The sequence below is a fragment of the Oncorhynchus masou genome, chromosome 32, assembly GCF_036934945.1.
Source record: "Oncorhynchus masou masou isolate Uvic2021 chromosome 32, UVic_Omas_1.1, whole genome shotgun sequence".
NCBI lineage: Eukaryota > Metazoa > Chordata > Actinopteri > Salmoniformes > Salmonidae > Oncorhynchus > Oncorhynchus masou.
In genome coordinates this window covers 79642036-79662786 of record NC_088243.1, presented here as the reverse complement: position 1 = coordinate 79662786, position 20751 = coordinate 79642036, and the positions used below count along the sequence as shown (strand labels likewise).

The window sequence follows — 20751 nt, the reverse complement described above, 5'->3', positions numbered from 1 at the left end:
GGGGGGGCCTTGGCTTGGCCTGTTATGAACGGGGGCGGCCTTGGCTTGGCCTGTTATGAACGGGGGGCCTTGGCTTGGCCTGTTATGAACGGGGGGCCTTGGCTTGGCCTGTTATGAACGGGGGGCCTTGGCTTGGCCTGTTATGAACGGGGGGCCTTGGCTTGGCCTGTTATGAACGGGGGGCCTTGGCTTGGCCTGTTATGAACGGGGGGCCTTGGCTTGGCCTGTTATGAACGGGGGGGGCCTTGGCTTGGCCTGTTATGAACGGGGGGCCTTGGCTTGGCCTGTTATAAACGGGGGGGAAATTACAGGCCTCTCATCTTAAGTGGGAGAACCTGCACAATTGGTGGCTGACTAAATACTTTTTTGCCCCACTGTATATATATCGGCTTTGTTGTAATGTGACCTAATCCTGCAAAACATCCCTCTCTCCCTCATCCCTCCATCTCTCTCCATCCTCTTCATCCCTCTTCTTCCTCCATCCCTCCTCTCCAGGTTCGTCCAAGCAGAGACAGTCTGCCATCCCTCCCAGCCCTTCCAGTCCAGTGGGGGTACATCCGGGTCCCGGGGATGCAGAGGCCTTGCCCCCCTTCCACCTGTGCCAGCCCCTGGAGTGTATCGTGGAGGAGACAGAAGGGAAGCTTAATGAGCTGGGCCAGAGGATCTCAGCCATAGAGAAGGCCCAGCTGCAGTCTCTGGAACTCATCCAGGGGGAGCCGCTCACCAAAGACAAGATCGAAGAGCTGAAGAAGAGCCGGGAGGAGCAGGTGAGAGCAGACAGAGAGAATCATTCATAGTTATTGGACCACAGAGATCCTTTTGAATTACTTTCCCAAACTCGGTCCTGGGGATCCCAAGGGGTTTTTCCTCCAGCACTACACAGTTGATTCAAATAATCAAATCTTGATGACTTCATTAGCCTTGGGAGTCCCCAGGACCGAGTTTGGGGACCACTGTCATAGACCCTCAAGTATAGGGCACACAACGGAAACGTTTAGCTTTTTGCAACACAAAGCGAAAATGTGCGTTTCTAATTCCAGGTAGACCCATCCTGTTTCATTTATTTAGTTTTGGTGCCTAATGAGCAGGGGACAGATGGATCGATAAGCTCCACCCATCTAGTCTTTCAACGAATGGACGTGAGGTCTGACCATAGAACTATGGGTCTGATTTCTCCCCCCGTGGCGTCATGTCTTTCAGGTCCAGAAGAAGAAGAAGATCCTGAAGGAGCTGCAGAAGGTGGAGCGCCAGCTGCAGTTGAACACCCAGCAGCAGTTCACCAAAGAGTACATGGAGGCCAAGGGCCTGAAGGAGGAGCAGGAGGCAGGCCAGGGCCCAGGGCCGGGGGAAGGGGCCAACACTACCATGCCTGGGGTCCTCACAGCATCACCAGGGGTTAACGTGCGCACACAGCCCGGGTCGGATACAGGGTCTGACGAAGAGGAGAACAGAGAGGAGGAAGAAGAGGTTAGGAGTTGGTGGTGGTCTGTTTTTTTTTTTTTTTTTGGTCTGACGGGTAATCAGGAGATTCTGGTGTTATCCTCCATTCATATTTATTAGATACGAGGGAGCTCGTATCTAATAATTGACTGATCCGCTCCCTCGCATCTAATAAACTGACTGATCCGCTCCCTCGTATCTAATAAACTGACTGATCCGCTCCCTCGCATCTAATAAACTGACTGATCTGCTCCCTCGTATCTAATAAACTGACTGATCCGCTCCCTCGCATCTAATAAACTGACTGATCCGCTCCCTCGTATCTAATAAACTGACTGATCCGCTCCCTCGCATCTAATAAACTGACTGATCCGCTCCCTCGTATCTAATAAACTGACTGATCCGCTCCCTCGTATCTAATAAACTGACTGATCCGCTCCCTCGCATCTAATAAACTGACTGATCTGCTCCCTCGCATCTAATAGAAACGGACTGATCTGTATCCTCGCATCTAATAGAAACTGACTGATCTGTATCCTCGCATCTAATAGAAACTGACTGATCCGCTCCCTCGTATCTAATAAACTGACTGATCTGCTCCCTCGTATCTAATAGAAACTGACTGATCTGTATCCTCGTATCTAATAGAAACTGACTGATCCGCTCCCTCGCATCTAATAAACTGACTGATCCGCTCCCTCGTATCTAATAAACTGACTGATCCGCTCCCTCGTATCTAATAAACTGACTGATCCGCTCCCTCGTATCTAATAGAAACGGACTGATCTGTATCCTCGCATCTAATAGAAACTGACTGATCCGCTCCCTCGTATCTAATAGAAACTGACTGATCTGTATCCTCGTATCTAATAAACTGACTGATCCGTCCCCTCGCATCTAATAGAAACGGACTGATCCGTCCCCTCGTATCTAATAGAAACTGACTGATCTGTATCCTCGCATCTAATAGAAACTGACTGATCTGTATCCTCGTATCTAATAGAAACTGACTGATCCGCTCCCTCGCATCTAATAGAAACGGACTGATCCGCTCCCTCGCATCTAATAGAAACTGACTGATCCGCTCCCTCGTATCTAATAGAAACTGACTGATCTGTATCCTCGCATCTAATAGAAACTGACTGATCTGTATCCTCGTATCTAATAGAAACTGACTGATCTGTATCCTCGCATCTAATAGAAACTGACTGATCCGCTCCCTCGTATCTAATAGAAACTGACTGATCTGTATCCTCGCATCTAATAGAAACTGACTGATCCGTCCCCTCGTATCTAATAGAAACTGACTGATCTGTATCCTCGCATCTAATAGAAACTGACTGATCTGTATCCTCGTATCTAATAGAAACTGACTGATCTGTATCCTCGTATCTAATAGAAACTGACTGATCTGTATCCTCGTATCTAATAGAAACTGACTGATCTGTATCCTCGCATCTAATAGAAACTGACTGATCCGCTCCCTCGTATCTAATAGAAACGGACTGATCCATATCCTCGTATCTAATAGAAACTGACTGATCTGTATCCTCGTATCTAATAGAAACTGACTGATCCGCTCCCTCGTATCTAATAGAAACTGACTGATCCGTCCCCTCGTATCTAATAGAAACTGACTGATCTGTATCCTCGTATCTAATAGAAACTGACTGATCCGTCCCCTCGTATCTAATAGAAACTGACTGATCTGTATCCTCGTATCTAATAGAAACTGACTGATCCGCTCCCTCGCATCTAATAGAAACTGACTGATCTGTATCCTCGTATCTAATAGAAACTGACTGATCCGTATCCTCGTATCTAATAGAAACTGACTGATCTGTATCCTCGTATCTAATAGAAACTGACTGATCTGTATCCTCGTATCTAATAGAAACTGACTGATCCGCTCCCTCGTATCTAATAGAAACTGACTGATCCGCTCCCTCGTATCTAATAAACTGACTGATCCGTCCCTGCTGTGTTTTGTGAACTGTTTTATTTAATGCTTTGTTTGACTTTTAGAAGTTTACCTAATTTCTATTCCAGGATGATGAGGATGATGATGATAATGAAGATGAAGACGAGATGGAAGGAGAGGAGGAAGATTACGCTAAGCTACCCCAGGTGGACACTATCCTCTACAGGGATGGACAGCAGCCGCCCTTGCCCCCCTCGCCCTCCCCCCAGCCCCTGTCCTCCCCCCACTCCCATCTCCACCCTCTTCCTCCCCCCCTCCAGACCGCCTTTGTGCCCATCCAACCCCTACCGGAGTACAGCCCGTGCCCAGCCGACTACCCCTGCCCTGGCACTACCAGCCCTGAGCTGCAGAGGGTACTGGTGGGCCGGCAGATGCCGGGTCAAGGTCAGGGGTTCGGACCAGGGATGGTAGGGCAGCAGGCCCCAGACGGACTCATGGTGGCTTCGCCCGCTCAGACGCTTACAGACACGCTGGATGACATCATGGCAGGTGAGTCGCTCTCTAACAGCTGTTCTGCCTGTTGTGGGTGGCTGCATCTCAATAGTCTTAACTCATTTCTTTACAATTCTCCTTTCCTTCAACTGCACTGGTTTGAAAGATCAGGACTGATGAACAAATTCCCCAGAAGAAAGGCCTGAAAAGTAACATACTAACTCCTCTCTCTCTCCCCTCTCTCTCCCCCTCCCTCCATTCTCTCCTTCTTTCTCTGTTCCAGCAGCGGTGGGCAGCAGAGTACCCATGTTAAACACTACGACGTCCCCCACCCCCCTGTCTGACCCCCTCTCACAGACCCCCTCCAACATGGGCTCACCCCCCTCCCCACTGCCCCTCTACCCCTCTGTGGACATTGACGCACATGTAAGTCACTCCTCACACACCCTGTGGTTATCAGTGCTCATGTAAAGCCCATTCAAGGCTGAGAGACCCACACCTACACACAGCGTTGTTGTAAGTGTCCCTCTCCTTTCAGACGGAGAGTAACCATGACACAGCGTTGACGCTGGCATGTGCTGGAGGACACGAGGAGCTGGTGTCTGTTCTCATCGCACGAGGAGCCAACATCGAGCACCGCGACAAGAAAGGTAACACACACACCACGTTACTGTCCGGTGTTAGGGCCTTTTATCCACAAGACATGTTTTCATTTCTGATTAATCAGGAATATATACAAGTTTATTTATATTTACACACAAGGCAGGATTTATACAGTGTTCAAAGTGCTTGACATTGTATTGGGTGTATCTGTACATCTGGTTGTGACCCTCTCCTCGTCCTCTCCCCAGGGTTCACCCCTCTGATCCTGGCTGCCACAGCGGGCCATGCAGGGGTGGTGGAGCTCCTTCTGGATAAAGGGGGCGACATAGAGGCCCAGTCAGAGAGAACCAAAGACACGCCCCTCTCCCTGGCCTGCTCAGGGGGACGACAAGAGGTACACACCACAGAGGTCTGATTGCACACCACAGAGGTCTGATTGCACACCACAGAGGTCTGATTGCACACCACAGAGGTCTGATTGCACACCACAGAGGTCTGATTGCACACCACAGAGGTCTGATTGCACACCACAGAGGTCTGATTGCACACCACAGAGGTCTGATTGCACACCACAGAGGTCTGATTGCACACCACAGAGGTCTGATTGCACACCACAGAGGTCTGATTGCACACCACAGAGGTGTGATTTATATGAGTTTTTAATATTTAATAATTCTATGGTACACGCTCACTTCCCTTCTATGAATCACCGCACTGAACGACTCACCTTTCACTGACTGAAATAGCAAATTGAAAACATAGTCTTTACTATGTGCCGTTACTTACAGAACTGTATTCTCCTCTCCTAGGTGGTGGAGCTGTTGCTGTTACGAGGAGCCAATAAAGAGCATCGTAACGTGTCAGACTACACCCCTCTGAGCCTGGCGGCGTCTGGAGGCTACGTCAACATCATCAAGATCCTCCTCAACGCCGGCTCAGAGATCAACTCCAGGTACTGGACAGGGCGAGGCCACATCTTCTCTTTTAACTGATACCCTTTTACTTTTCCAGGTCTTCATCAAAAACATTTCTTCATCAAATACATTTCTTCATCAAACTTCCACTGGGTTGTTAAAATAAGTGATGACTGCACCTTTGGTAGTGAAAGCACATCTCCTCATGTATCTCATTTAATGTCTTCCTGTGTCTGGCTGTCTTGTGGCTCTCGGTCTGTCTGTCTGTCTGTCGCCCGCCTGCCTGACTTTCTGTGTGTCTGGCTCTGTCTCCAGGACGGGCAGTAAGCTGGGTATCTCTCCCCTGATGCTGGCAGCGATGAACGGTCACGTACCAGCGGTCAAGCTGCTGCTGGACATGGGCTCCGACATCAACGCTCAGATCGAGACTAACAGGAACACGGCTCTGACTCTGGCCTGCTTCCAGGGCCGGGCTGAGGTGGTCAGTCTGCTGCTTGACCGCAAGGCCAACGTAGAGCACAGAGCCAAGGTGAGGAGACGGGACCGTTCAGTCCATGTTATAGTAGTATATCAAGGGAGTCCAGAGCCAAGGTGAGGAGACGGGACCGTTCAGTCCATGTTATAGTAGTATATCAAGGGAGTCCAGAGCCAAGGTGAGGAGACGGGACCGTTCAGTCCATGTTATAGTAGTATATCAAGGGAGTCCAGAGCCAAGGTGAGGAGACGGGACCGTTCAGTCCATGTTATAGTAGTATATCAAGGGAGTCCAGAGCCAAGGTGAGGAGACGGGACCGTTCAGTCCATGTTATAGTAGTATATCAAGGGATTCCAGAGCCAAGGTGCATATAGGCTCTGGTGAATCCTAACTTGATAATTGTCACTCCGTCTCCCATTGACATCAGTGTGTGATGTTTACCTCCCCCTCCCCTGGTAGACTGGTCTGACCCCTCTAATGGAGGCAGCGTCGGGGGGCTATGCTGAGGTGGGCCGGGTGCTGCTGGATAAAGGGGCTGACGTCAACGCCCCTCCTGTCCCCTCGTCCCGGGACACAGCCCTCACCATCGCTGCAGACAAGGGCCACTACAAGTTCTGTGAGCTGCTGATCAATAGGTTGGTGTTAAACCAACCAATCAATCAATCTGAATGAATCAACGTGTTTGTCTGAGTGGGAATTCATTTTGAAACCAGGAATTTCCCTAGAAGGTCGTGTCTTCTTTTTATCCCGTGTTGATCTGTTGTCTGTTTTCCTCCGTTCCCCAGAGGGGCTCACGTTGACGTGCGCAATAAGAAAGGGAACACACCTCTGTGGCTGGCGGCCAACGGCGGCCATTTTGATGTGGTTCAGCTGCTGGTGCAGGCTGGGGCCGACGTAGACGCTGCAGACAACCGCAAGATCACACCGCTCATGGCTGCCTTCCGCAAGGTAGGTTGTGTCACAGGATGACCCTTCCCCCCTGCAACACCTGGCCCCCTCACTATCTGGTTCCACTATGAGGCCCTGCAGTCTTCCCCCAGCCTGCCTATTTACAGTTAGCCCCCCCTGTGTTTCTCAGGGTCATGTAAAGGTGGTTCAGTACCTGGTAAAGGAGGTCAACCAGTTCCCCTCAGACATTGAGTGTATGAGATACATCGCCACCATCGCTGACAAGGTAACACCTCCACAGATCACTCTGTGAGCTTGTATGTTGGCTGGGTATCATTGGCTGTCAAATGTGCCATAGCTTGGATGTATGACAGTGGGTTAGAAAGATTTGAGTTTCCACTAACTCTCTCCACCCCTCCCTCTCTCTCCCTCCCTCCCTCTCTCTCCATCCCTCCCTCTCTCTCCATCCCTCCCTCTCTCTCCATCCCTCCCTCTCTCTCCATCCCTCCCTCTCTCTCCACCCCCTCCCTCTCTCTCCACCCCCTCCCTCTCTCTCCACCCCCTCCCTCTCTCTCCACCCCCTCCCTCTCTCTCCACCCCCTCCCTCTCTCTCCACCCCCTCCCCCTCTCTCCACCCCCTCCCTCTCTCTCCATCCCTCCCTCTCTCCATCCCTCTCTCTCTCCATCCCTCTCTCTCTCCATCCCTCTCTCTCTCCATCCCTCCCTCCCTCTCTATCCCTCCCTCTCTATCCCTCCCTCTCTATCCCTCCCTCTCTATCCCTCCCTCTCTATCCCTCCCTCTCTATCCCTCCCTCTCTATCCCTCCCTCTCTATCCCTCCCTCTCTATCCCTCCCTCTCTATCCCTCCCTCTCTATCCCTCCCTCTCTATCCCTCCCTCTCTATCCCTCCCTCTCTATCCCTCCCTCCCTCTCTCTCTCCCTCTCTCTCTCCCTCTCTCTCTCCCTCTCTCTCTCTCTCCCTCTCTCTCTCCCTCTCTCTCTCCCTCTCTCTCTCCCTCTCTCTCTCTCTCTCTCTCTCTCCCTCCCTCTCTCTCTCTTCCTCCCTCTCTCTCTTCCTCCCTCCCTCTCTCTCTCTCCATCTCTATCCCTCCCTCTCTCTCGCTCTCTCTCTATCCCTCCCTCTCTCTCTCTATCCCTCCCTCTCTCTCCATCCCTCCCTCTCTCTCTCCATCCCTCCCTCTCTCAGGAGTTGTTGAAGAAGTGCCATCAGTGCATGGAGACCATCGTCAAAGCCAAAGACCAGCAGGCTGCTGAAGCCAACAAGAACGCCAGCATTCTCCTCAAGGAGCTCGACCTGGAGAAGTCCAGAGAGGAGAGCAAGAAGCAGGCCCTGGCTGCCAAGAGAGAGAAACGCAAGGAGAAACGCAAGAAGAAGAAGGAGGAGCAGAAGAGAAAGCAGGAGGAGGAGGAGGATGAAGAGGAGCAGAAGACTACCCAGGAGGAGGATGAGGAGGAAGACGGTGAGATGCAGAAGCAGGATGACTCCGCCGAGGGTAAATTATATATTGGTTTCAATATCTAATAATTTGTTCCCAAAATGCCGATAATAACATTTGTTTGTGGTGGCTAGTTTAACAACTCTGTCGTTCCCTCTCCAGAAGTGGATCCCCCCATCGACCCCCCCAGTGCGACCACCACCACCACCATCGGTATCCCCGCCACCTTCAGCTGTGTGTTCGGCAAGAAGAGGGCCAGTGTTGCCATGACAACCAGTGCCAGCCGCAAAAGCAAGAAGAACAAGACCAAGGACTCATCCCCCAGCGAACCAATCATATGTCAGGACCCACAGGTATTAACCAATCATACTGCAGGACCCACAGGTGGTTGGTGTATTTAAAATATAGTTTCAATATAGATTTGATTTTTGTAATGTGTAGCTAAACAGTACCAGTCAGAAGTTAACACACCTACTCATTCAAGGGTTTTTCTTTATTTTTACTCTTTTCTACATGATGATGATAATAATAATAATAGAATAATAGTGAAGACATCAAAACTATGAAATAACACATGTGGAATCATGTTGTAACCACAAAGTTTGAGCCAATCAGTTGTGTTGTGACAAGGTAGGGGTGGTATACAGAAGATATCCCTATTTGGTAAAAGACCAAGTCCATATTATGGCAAGAAGAGCTCAAATAAACAAAGAGAAACAACAGTCCATCATTACTTCAGACAAGAAGATCAGTCAATCCGGAACATTTTTCAAGAACTTTTAAAGTTTCTTCAAGTGCAGTCTCAGCGCTATGATGAAACTGGCTCTCATGAGGACCGCCTCAGGATACATTCATTAGAGTTAACTGCACCTCAGATTGCAGCCCAAATAAATGCTTCACGGAGTTCAAGTAACACACATCTCAACATCAACTGTCAGGGGAGGCTGCGTGAATCAGGCCTTCATGGTCGAATTGCTGCAAAGAAACCACTACTAAAGGACACCAATAAGAAGAGACTTGCTTGGGCCAAGAAACAGGAGCATTGGACATTAGACCGGTGGAAATATGTCCTTTGGTCTGATGAGTCCAAATTTTTGGTTCTAACCACTGTGACTTTGTGTGGTTCCCACAGTGAAGCATGGAGAGGGAGGTGTGATGGTGTTTTCCTGGTGATGCTGTTTGTGATTTTTTTTTTTTTTGTCAGCATATGTGGGAACTCCTTCAAGCTGGTTGAGAGGATTCCAAGAGTGTGCAAAGCTGTCATCAAGGCAAAGGGTGGCTACTTTGAAGAATCTCAAATATATTTTGATTTCTTTAACACTTTTTTTGGTTACTACATCATTCCATATGTTATTTCATAGTTTTTATGTCTTCGCTATTATTCTACCATGTAGAAAATGGTAAAACATAAAGAATAACCCTTGAATGAGTAGATGTGTCCAAACTTTTGACTGGTACTGTATTTAATAAATTTTTTTATTTTTTTATTTGACCTTTATTTAACGAGGCACATCCGTTAAGAACAAATTCTTATTTTCAATGACAGACAATGACGTTAACAGTGGGTTAACTGCCCTGTTCAGGGGCAGAACGACAGATCTTGTCAGCTCAGGGATTCGATCTTGCAACCTTTCGGTTACTAGTCCCACACTCTAACCACTCGGCTCCCTGCCGCTCCATATGATGTATTTTGTGACCTGACTGCAGAATATAATGTAGCCTCGCTAAATTTAAGGACAAGAGAGTGAAGCTGTAATTTTCTGGGTGGCTGCAAATATGTACACATGTCCACTCGTCTTTTCCACTCAGTTATCCGTCAAACAATCTGTCAATCAAGGTGTCATATCAGTGATGGTTCCATCTCTGTCCAGCAGGTGGTGCTGGCACAGCACAAGGCCAACACGATCCATGGGGAGCCACGGGGTGGTGGGGTGACAGGGGCGGGGGGCACCAGCGACTCAGACCCCCTGGACAGCACCGACTGTGCCAGTGAGAGTAGCAGCAGCGGGGGCAAGAGCCAGGAGCTCAACTTCCTCCCCGACCTCCCCTCTTCTTCCTCATCCTCCTCTTCCTCCTCCTCCTCTTCGTCCTCGGGCCCCACTCACAGCCTGCTGCCAGGCCCGGAGAAGAAACACTGTCTGCAGCTACACCCAGGCAACCAAGTCAGCGTCTCCATCTCCAAGCCTACACACAAGTGAGTGACCTGCAGCGCTTTAGAGGAGAACCATTGGTTTGCCTTTGACTAACTGTAGTTTTCCTCAAGGAAACCATCAAATCACACGGAACAGTGCATTTCTATAACAAATACATAGATAAAACCTCAACCTTATTAAATGTCAATCTGACCTTTATCCCTTTCTCTCTCTTTCTCCCCCATGTTCTCTCCCCCTCTTTCCCCCCCCCCCCCAACCTCTCAGAGCTCCAGACATGCGTGAGTTGACCCCCAGCAGCTCTGTACCGTCCCAGTTTAAGACCATGTCTCTCCCCGTCACATCCCCCAACAGCAAGAGCCTCACCAGCCCCAAGAGGGGACAGAAGAGAGAGGAGGGTTGGAAGGAGGTGGTGAGACGGTGGGTGGATACACACACCATCCATAAAATCCATCTAGAAATGCTTCAAGGAAATCTATAGGATATTTTAGGCCAGTGGTTCCCAAACTTTTTTGGTTACTGTACCACCAACTGAATGTTTCTCTGCCCGGAGTTCCCCTGATGTACCCCCTCGTGCATTTTACCAGTAGACCTATGGTCTCATGAGCCTGAAAGTACCCCCAGTGGACAGGCCAGGTACCCCCAGTGGACAGGCTAGGTACTCCCAGATTCCCTGGTTAGGAACCACTGTTTTAGACAATGAGGGAAAGTAAGTTGTCAGGCCTGTGGCTCCCCATGTATCTTGTGCTTTGTCCCGGTTCTAAACCCCATATGAATCTCTCTCCGGGCTGCAGGTCTAAGAAGCTGTCGGTCCCGGCCTCGGTGGTGTCGAGGATCATGGGTAGAGGAGGCTGCAACATCACAGCTATACAGGACGTGACGGGAGCACACATCGACGTGGACAAACAGAAAGACAAGAACGGAGAGAGAATGATCACCATCAGGTAGGACCGGAGAGAAGGAGAGCCTGACCTCTGGTGGCAGCAGCCCGTTATTACACCAGTCGGCAGAGTAGAACTGAACAGGAGGAAAACCGAGAAAAGAGTAATAGTCATGTGTTGATTTATCTGAAGGATTCTAATAGTCATGTGTTGATTTATCTGAAGGATTCTAATAGTCATGTGTTGATTTATCTGAAGGATTCTAATAGTCATGTGTTGATTTATCTGAGGGATTCTAATAGTCATGTGTTGATTTATCTGAAGGATTCTAATAGTCATGTGTTGATTTATCTGAGGGATTCTAATAGTCATGTGTTGATTTATCTGAGGGATTCTAATAGTCATGTGTTGATTTATCTGAGGGATTCTAATAGTCATGTGTTGATTTATCTGAGGGATTCTAATAGTCATGTGTTGATTTATCTGAGGGATTCTAATAGTCGTGTTGATTTATCTGAGGGATTCTAATAGTCGTGTTGATTTATCTGAGGGATTCTAATAGTCATGTGTTGATTTATCTGAAGGATTCTAATAGTCATGTGTTGATTTATCTGAAGGATTCTAATAGTCATGTGTTGATTTATCTCAGGGATTCTAATAGTCATGTGTTGATTTATCTGAAGGATTTAATAGTCATGTGTTGATTTATCTCAGGGATTCTAATAGTCATGTGTTGATATCTGAGGGATTCTAATAGTCATGTGTTGATTTATCTGAAGGATTCTAATAGTCATGTGTTGATTTATCTCAGGGATTCTAATAGTCATGTGTTGATTTATCTCAGGGATTCTAATAGTCATGTGTTGAGTTATCTCAGGGATTCTAATAGCCATGTGTTGATTTATCTGAAGGATTCTAATAGTCATGTGTTGATTTATCTGAAGGATTCTAATAGTCATGTGTTGATTTATCTCAGGGATTCTAATAGTCATGTGTTGATTTATCTCAGGGATTCTAATAGTCATGTGTTGATTTATCTGAGGGATTCTAATAGTCATGTGTTGATTTATCTGAAGGATTCTAATAGTCATGTGTTGATTTATCTCAGGGATTCTAATAGTCATGTGTTGATTTATCCGAGGGATTCTAAGTATTTAACAGAGAAATAGATATGTGTTGATTTATAAATCCTCCTGCAGTATCTCCAGGAGATCAGTGAAGATTTGAGATACTTGGTTGGAGCCATGTCCGTGGAATGTGTACATTGTTGTGTGGCCCCTGACCCCTGTGTTGTGATGGTCCATTCCAGAGGTGGCACGGAGTCGACACGCCACGCGGTCCAGCTGATCACCTCTTTGATCCAGGACCCAGCCAAGGAACTAGAGGACCTCATCCCCAGGAACCACATCAGGGCCCCGGGCTCCAAGACCACCTCAGCCCCCTTCCCCACCCCCACTGGAGCTAACCTTAACCTCAGCGTTGGGGCCAAGGCCCTGGGCTCCCTGGTCACGTCCTCTGGGGTCTCCTTCCAGTCCTCTTCCTCTCAGACAGGGGGTAAGATGGGTAAGGGTCTGTCTGGGGTGAGGCAGCCCTTCCCCGTGTCTCTCCCCCTGGCCTACGCCCATCCCCAGCTGGCCCTCCTGGCAGCCCAGACCATGCATCAGATCAGACACCCCATGCTGCCCATGGCCCAGTTCGGTGGGACCTTCTCCCCCGCCGCCAGCACCTGGGGCCCGTTCCCGGTGCGGCCGCTGAGTCCCGGTAGTGCCAACAGCTCCCCCAAACACAACGGTGGTAGTAGTGGTAACAACCAGGCCACATCTAACTTGTCAAGTCATAATGATCACAATAACACATCATCCACGGGCTCCTCTGTCTCCAGTCCTCGTGCCTCTAACAGTCAGACAGCTACGACTACAGGGTCACCCCACACCCCTAACCCCCCCCCTGGGACCCAGCCCAGCACCCCCACACCCTCCTCAGTCAGGAAACAGCTGTTCACCTCTGACCCCAAGCACATAGGGGTCAACTCTGTCTCCATGGTTACTACCACCACTGTCAGTAGTAGTAGTCACTCAGTGAGAGGTACAGGGTCTCCCGCCCACCAACACACGGGCTTAACGGCTACAAACACCCCTAACCCTCTTCAACCCCAGGTCACCCCCATCTCTCAGCCCCCCAAGTCACCCCCCAGCGCCCCCACTGCTCCCCCAAGCAAGGAGAAGCTGACCCCCTCCCTCTCCCAGGAGGCCCTATCCGTCTCAGTCAACAATGTGGTTAGTTCAGGTGATTTCACCGCCCCTGTCATGACTACCCCCCCCAAACTTGAGCCCCGCCAGCAGCAGCAGCACCAACCCCCTCCTCTCCTAACCTCCACTTCCTCATCAGACCCCCCTCCATCTCTCCTCCCTCTTCAGTCCAGCTCCCACCTCCCCCCATCCTCCTCCACCCCCTCACACACACACCCCAACAGCACCGTACCCCACTTCTCGGCTCCCGCTCCCCGTGTCTCACACCGCATGCAGCCCCCGACAGGGCCCTACTACCAACACCTCGACCAGCAACAACAAACGTTCCTACCCCATAACACACAGCAAAAAACGTTCCTACCCCATAACACACAGCAACAACAACATGAGCATCCCAAACAGAAGCAGCCCCAGGCATCCCAGCCCCCCTCTATGCCCCCTCAGCCCCAGTCCTCCATGGGTCTGATGAACGGTTCTCCGATACAGCAGCAGGTCCATGGTGGGGCCAAGCCCCAGCAGATGCCCCCTAACTTCGGCCCTGCAGCGCTCTTCAACCATTTCAGCAGCATGTTCGACAACAACAACCAGGTGGGTGCCACCACACATTATTTTCTACTATTTCTGTTCTCCACAGAATCGTTTTTTTATTTCAATAGAGCAGGTCTCTCCAACACTTCCTGGACAGCTACCCTCCTGTAGGTTTTCACTCCAACCCTGTTCCTGGACAGCTACCCTCCTGTAGGTGTTAACTCCAACCCTGTTCCTGGACAGCTACCCTCCTGTAGGTGTTCACTCCAACCCTGTTCCTGGACAGCTACCCTCCTGTAGGTGTTCACACCAACCCTGTTCCTGGACAGCTACCCTCCTGTAGGTTTTCACTCCAACCATGTTCCTGGACAGCTACCCTCCTGTAGGTTTACACTCCAACCCTGTTCCAGGAGAGCTACCCTCCGGTAGGTTTTCACTCCAACCCTAATCTAGCACATGTGAGTCTAATAATTAGCTGTTTGGTAAGCTGAATCAGGATAGTTACAGCTGGGGTTGGAGTTAAAACCTACAGGAGGTTAGCTGTCCAGGAACAGGGTTGGAGTGTAAACCTACAGGAGGGTAGCTGTCGAGGAACAGGGTTGAAGTAAAAACCTACAGGAGGGTAGCTGTCCAGGAACAGGGTTGAAGTAAAACCTACAGGAGGGTAGCTCTCCAGGAACAGGGTTGAAGTAAAAACCTACAGGAGGGTAGCTCTCCAGGGACAGGGTTGCAGTGAACCTACAGGAGGGTAGCTCTCCAGGAACAGGGTTGGAGAGCGCTGCCATAGAGTAACAACATGTTTTGAAGGCTTATTTCTTTATTTATAGGGGATAATGCACATTAATCAACATCAGTATTACAATAATGCAACATCCATGTAAATGTGCCGGGGTTAGCCAAAAGATCATTTGCACCAGTATTCCCTGGGCAGGTAAGGGCCTTTACACAGCCACCTTTATACAAATACTCACTAAAACAATACAAAACACATTACATCCAATAATATATCATTCTAACAACAACACTATCATCAACTGTCGTCTTACATATGAGGAACCACAGATAACTCATGTGTACAGATTTAGATAGATTTGAGCCATGTTTTCAATTTTAAATGTAAAAATCCAATAATCAGTGCAGCAAGTCCATTGGCATTGCATTTCAGTGTATTGTAGCTCTAACAGAGAAGGGCGATTGATCGAAATTACTGTGTCAAAAAGGGCCGACGCAATCAACCTCTACTTAATGCCCTTGTTATCCTGGAGGGGCTTTCCTTGATCATGATATGCCGGCATAGAGGTGGAGGGGCAACACCGTGCAGGATCTTAAAGACAAGGCTTGCATTTACATACTGCTTAAACCTATCCAGACTGAATCAATTATGTTTGTAAATAATATGACAATGGTGGTAACTGTTCAGTTCATCAAAAATATGAAGTGTGTGTTTGTAGAGTGATTCAATTGGTTTCAGAATAGTAGCTCCTGCCTGTGACCAGCATGTGCGAAGGTCATAGCATGCATATATAGTTTGGTGGCCACTAGAGGAAGGAAAGGTCTTATTAACCTAAAGTTGGATAATCCAAACTTGACCTTGTTAACCACCTTCACATGTTGGAGTCACCCAAAAAAACTCTTGAGATACCTGAAGTTAGACACAACTTTCAGATTCTCCCCATTAACAAGAACAGATCGTTGGGAGGAATCAATGGATTTCTTGGAGAAGAAAATAGTTTTGTCGATATTTAAATGCAGGCAAGAATTAGTTGTCCATTTACAAACATGTACTACAGCTTCAGTTAACTTGTTAACAACTTGTCTATTATTTGCGTACATACAGAACTGTATAGTTTGCATACATCTGCATGTTAACTTGTGGGAGATAATTTACCGGTACAGTTGAAGTCAGAAGTTTACATACACTTAGGTTGGAATCATTAAAACTCATTTTTCAACCACTCCACAAATGTTTTGTTAACAAACTATAGTTTTGGCAAGTCGGTTAGGACATCTACTTTGTACACGACACAAGTAATTTTTCCAACAATTGTTTACAGGCAGATTAATTCACTTATAATTCACTGTATCACAATTCCAGTGGGTCAGAAGTTTACATACACTTAAGTTGACTGTGCCTTGAAACAGCTTGGAAAGTTCCAGGAAATGATCTCATGGCTTTAGAAGCTTCTGATAGGCTAATTGACATTATTTTAGTCAATTGGAGGTGTACCTGGGGATGTATTTGAAGGCCTACCTTCAAACTCAATGCATCTTTGCTTGACATCATGGGGAAAATCAAAAGAAATCAGCCAAGACCTCAGAACCACAATTGAAGACATCCACAAGTCTGATTCATCCTTGGGAGCAATTTCCAAACACCTGAAGGTACACGTTCATCTGTAAAAGCAATAGTACACAAGTATAAACACCATGGGACCACGCAGCCGTCATACTGCTCAGGAAGGAGACGCATTCTGTCTCCTAGAGATGAAAGTACTTTGGTGCGAAAAGTGCAAAACAATCCCAGAACAACAGCAAAGGACCTTGTGAAGATGCTGGAGGAAACAGATACAAAATTATCTATATCCACAGTAAAACGAGTAATATATTGACATAACCTGAAAGGCCGCTCAGCAAGGAAGAAGCCACTGCTCCACAACCGCCATAAAAAGGCCATACTACTATTTGCAACTGCACATGGGGACAAAGATTGTACTTTTTGGAGAAATGTCCTCTGGTCTGATGAAACAAAAATAGAACTGTTTGGCCATAATGACCATCGTTATGTTTGGAGGAAAAAGGGGGAGGCTTGCAAGCCGAAGAACACCATCCCAACCATGAAGCACGAGGGTGGCAGCATCATGTTGTGGGGGTGCATTGCTGCAGGAGGGACTGGTGCAAAAATAGATGGCATCTTGAGGAAGGAAAATTATGTGGATATATTGAAGCAACATCTCAAGACATAAGTCAGGAAGTTAAAGCTTGGTCGCAAATAGGTTTTCCTAATGGACAATGACCCCAAGCATACTTCCCAAAGTTGTGGCAAAATGGCTCAAGGACAAAAAAGTCAAGGTATTGGAGTGGCCATCACAAAGCCCTGACCTCAATCCTATAGAAAGTTTGTGGGCAGAAAAAAGCGTGTGCAATCAAGGAGGCCTACAAACCTGACTCAGTAACACCAGCTCTGTCAGGAGGAATGGGGCAAAATTCACCCAGCTTATTGTGGGAAGCTTGTAGAAGGCTACCCACAACGTTTGACCCAAGTTCTACAATTTAAAGGCAATGCTACCAAATACTAATTGAGTGTTTGTAAACTTCTGACCCACTGGGAATGTGATGAAATAAATCTCAACTATTTTTCTGACATTTCACATTCTTAAAATAAAGTGGTGATCCGAACTGACCTAAGACAAGGAATTTTTGCTAGGATTAAATGTCAGGAATTGTGAAAAACTGAGTTTAAATGTATTTGGCTAAGGTTTATTGTAAACTTCCGACTTCAACTGTATATAGATGGTAAACAGAAGGGGGCCTAATATTGACCCTTGTGGGACCCCAATGTTATAGTATAGAGAGTCTGAGTGTCCCCCAAACAAACCCTTTGACTTATGTTTGTCAGATAGGAATACATCCAACTAACTTCAGTGGACACATTAAGGAAAGGATGGTTTGGATCGGAGGACCTCATAATTCACAGTATCAAAGGCCTTTTGTAAGATCCAGACTGCCCCGACTTCACCTATGTCCAGTTTACATTTAATGCAGAAAATGTTGTGACCTAAACTTCAGTGCCTTCTCATTTCGGGTCACACCTGTGGCCCAGTTGCTCACTAACCACTTGTCTCTCTATTAGGTGGGTAACAACCAGGTGTGGGGTGCGTGCCACCTCCCTGCCCGCTCCCCTCCTGAGCAGCAGTATTCTGCCCCCCCCGCCTACATGGGTCAGATGGATGGCATGATGGCCCCTCCTCCAGACAGCTCCAAGGCCCCTGGGTACCGCTCTGCCTCACAGAGGATGGTCAACAGTCCTATTGGTAAAAGAAAGGGACATTTAGATGTTATTTTATGTTTTTATATGAGACTTTGTTTGACCTTACATTCTATATGTCCCAAACCCCCTCCTTGTCTTACAGCTCTGAGTCTGACCAGCTATGCTACCAGTATGTCTGGTAGTCCAGTCTATCTACACGGGCCAGCAGCTGTGGGCACCCCCTCCTTCAGCAGACAGCACTTCTCCCCTCACCCCTGGAGCGCTGCCACATCAGGTACTGACAGATGTGTGAAAATGTATCTAAAATGCCCACAAAGCTTATTTTCCAGGAATTCAACACACAGAAAATAAATGATTTAACTAAGGCAAAACTCTCTTAAATTGTATAACTGTCTTTTCGACTCAAAACCCCTAATCTTTAACCCTTGTCTCCCCAGGCGAGTCCCAGGCGGTGCCCCCTCCCTCCAAGGTGTCGTCGTCTGGCCCCGCGGCCCCCCCTCCCCACCAGACCAAGCAGGGCCAGGGCGGCAGCCAGCAGGACAGAAAGGTGCCTCCTCCCATCGGGACAGAGAGGCTGGCGAGGATCAGACAGACCACCGTCAACCCTCCTCTCCTCCCGACCTCCTACACCGCTCCTGTAGGACAGGGAGGCATCTGGTCCTTCGGAGTCGGCAGTGCCTCGGGTGAGTAGTCGTACAAACCAGACGGACACACACCAGATCCATGTGTTCACACACAACTGCTAACCCACGCTGGTCTCTCCATCCCCAATGTCTACAGCCCTGATAAACAGCTAACGGGTATATACACACCCCACCTCACGTACACACACACACCCCACCTCGCGTACACCCCCCACTCTCACACCCACAGCCCCCCACTCTCACACCCACAGCCCCCCACTCTCACACCCACAGCCCCCCACTCTCACACCCACAGCCCCCCACTCTCACACCCACAGCCCCCCACTCTCACACACACAGTATCTCTCGGTCTCTTACCTCCCATCTCACCTTCTAGAAGCCATGTCAGGTTGGTCTCAGCCCCTGATGGGCAGTCACATGGTCCACCCTGGGCTGCAGGCGGACCACACCTTCTCCCAGTACCAGCCCATGGAGCAGGACGACTCCGGCATCTCTAACCCCGCTAACTACCACCAGCAACACATCAACCACCCTAACAACTACATGGACTTCCCCAAGGTAACACACACACTACCTGGACGAACCTGTACCCCTGCACACTGACTCGGTACCGGTACCCCCTGTATATAGCCTCGTTATTGTTATGTATAGGTCTTGTTACCTTGTGATTCATTTAGATTTTTGTTTATTTTGTAAATATTTTCTTAACTCTTTCTTGAACTGCATTGTTGGTTAAGGGCTTGTCAGTAAGCATTTCACTGTAAGGTGAAACCTATTTTATTCTGAGCATTTTTTGTTTTGACACACACCTTTGTCTATTTGAGAAGGTGATATGATATTTTCAAATGGCCGTTCCTCTTCTGGTCTGTGTCTCCAGGGTAGGACCATGTTAATATACTGTAGTTAGTGGACCTGGTTGTGAAGTGTTTAATGACCTGGTTGTCTCCAGGGTATGGCCATGTCGATGTATGGAGGGACCATACTGCCCCCCCACCCCCCTATGGGGGAGAGTCCGGGGGGGGGCCTGTTCAACGGACTGCACGCTGCTGACCCTGCATGGAGCCCCATCATCAAGGTGGTCCCCAACAACGCAGACAACACCGACCCACAGCAGGTGAGACTTTTTCCACACACACACACACCTTTGCTAATGGAATCTCCTTCTCTCTCAACTGTTCCACTTCTCCTCTTCTTCCTCTTCGTTCAGGTGTGGCCTGGTACCTGGGCTCCTCACGTGCACCTGAACCACGTCAACTAGCCGGCTGGCATCGACAGAAATCAAACGCGCGCACACACACACCACAAACATGAATTTAATTTCCAACTGACAACAAAAACCAACAGAATTGTAAAACATGTTAACTTTAGTAGAGAACGAAGAGCAAAGCTGAGTTTGAAGAAATGGAGAGAAATGATCTTGACACCGTTCTTTAATGTGCCTAACTCAATAAGAAATAAAGAAATATACTACCATTTCAGCAATGGCTGTTGTGGAGTCGGGAGGGAAAACTCTGGGCCCTAGTTCTGTTTAAAGTCCGGTTGATGTCTGATGAACAAAGTGATGGTGACAGCCTGTCCAACCGGCTCCATGCTCTGTGAAGCTTAGATTTAGGACTTCAACCCACGTACAGAGTTGTCGTTCTCCTCGGGGAGAGCTGATGAAGGAGCTAATGATACTCGGCCAACAACTAGAGGATGATGATTACCTAAAGAGAGAGAGATCAGAATACCTTTTAGTGGTAAATACATGTATAATTGTTTACATACTAAAAAGGGTTAAAATGAGAGTACATTTCATGTCGTATAGTGGCTCTACTTTACGTAGCCTGTATTAATGTGAAATATTTACCTTAATATTCAATAAACATTGAAATGTACTTGTGGCCGTGCACTTTATTGCTTGTGTAGGTAGGGCTTTGTTTTCATTTCCCCAAAATAAATAGCATGTTTGACTAGTTACAGCACAATGCATTTGTTATCTTACAAAATAGAATCTACACACTCAACTCATGGCTCTGATGCGTTACATTTGAATAAATACTAACATTGACAGCTAACGCTCATAACCAAGTGGGAAGGTGATATTTACCACATATGACTGGGGAAAATCTACTTGGATGC

The 20751-nt window shown here is 48.1% G+C and overlaps 1 protein-coding gene across 20 annotated transcripts in view; it reads left to right on the top strand.

Moving 5' to 3' along the window:
* The window catches only part of LOC135526651 (ankyrin repeat and KH domain-containing protein 1-like), a 67903-nt gene extending 47396 nt beyond the window's left edge, over positions 1–20507 (top strand). For 6 of the 20 annotated variants that reach the window (XM_064955176.1, XM_064955173.1, XM_064955170.1 and 3 more), the window contains 22 exons: positions 496–767; positions 1201–1467; positions 3490–3910; positions 4137–4279; positions 4392–4503; positions 4705–4865; positions 5266–5408; positions 5686–5899; positions 6305–6480; positions 6631–6793; positions 6924–7019; positions 7941–8247; positions 8353–8543; positions 10062–10384; positions 10608–10760; positions 11135–11284; positions 12531–14058; positions 17849–18260; positions 18424–18669; positions 19007–19188; positions 19580–19744; positions 19838–20507. In XM_064955176.1, coding sequence (XP_064811248.1) covers positions 496–767; positions 1201–1467; positions 3490–3910; positions 4137–4279; positions 4392–4503; positions 4705–4865; positions 5266–5408; positions 5686–5899; positions 6305–6480; positions 6631–6793; positions 6924–7019; positions 7941–8247; positions 8353–8543; positions 10062–10384; positions 10608–10760; positions 11135–11284; positions 12531–14058; positions 17849–18260; positions 18424–18669; positions 19007–19188; positions 19580–19744; positions 19838–19888 — 5876 coding nt within the window. In that variant the 3' untranslated portion in view covers positions 19889–20507. Of the gene's footprint in view, positions 1–495; positions 768–1200; positions 1468–3489; positions 3911–4136; positions 4280–4391; positions 4504–4704; positions 4866–5265; positions 5409–5685; positions 5900–6304; positions 6481–6630; positions 6794–6923; positions 7020–7940; positions 8248–8352; positions 8544–10061; positions 10385–10607; positions 10761–11134; positions 11285–12530; positions 14059–14825; positions 14930–17848; positions 18261–18423; positions 18670–19006; positions 19189–19579; positions 19745–19837 lie in introns of those variants that run through there. The other 14 variants (XM_064955178.1, XM_064955177.1, XM_064955184.1 and 11 more) reach the window with 11 other exon arrangements.
* The last annotated feature ends 244 nt before the right edge of the window (positions 20508–20751 follow it).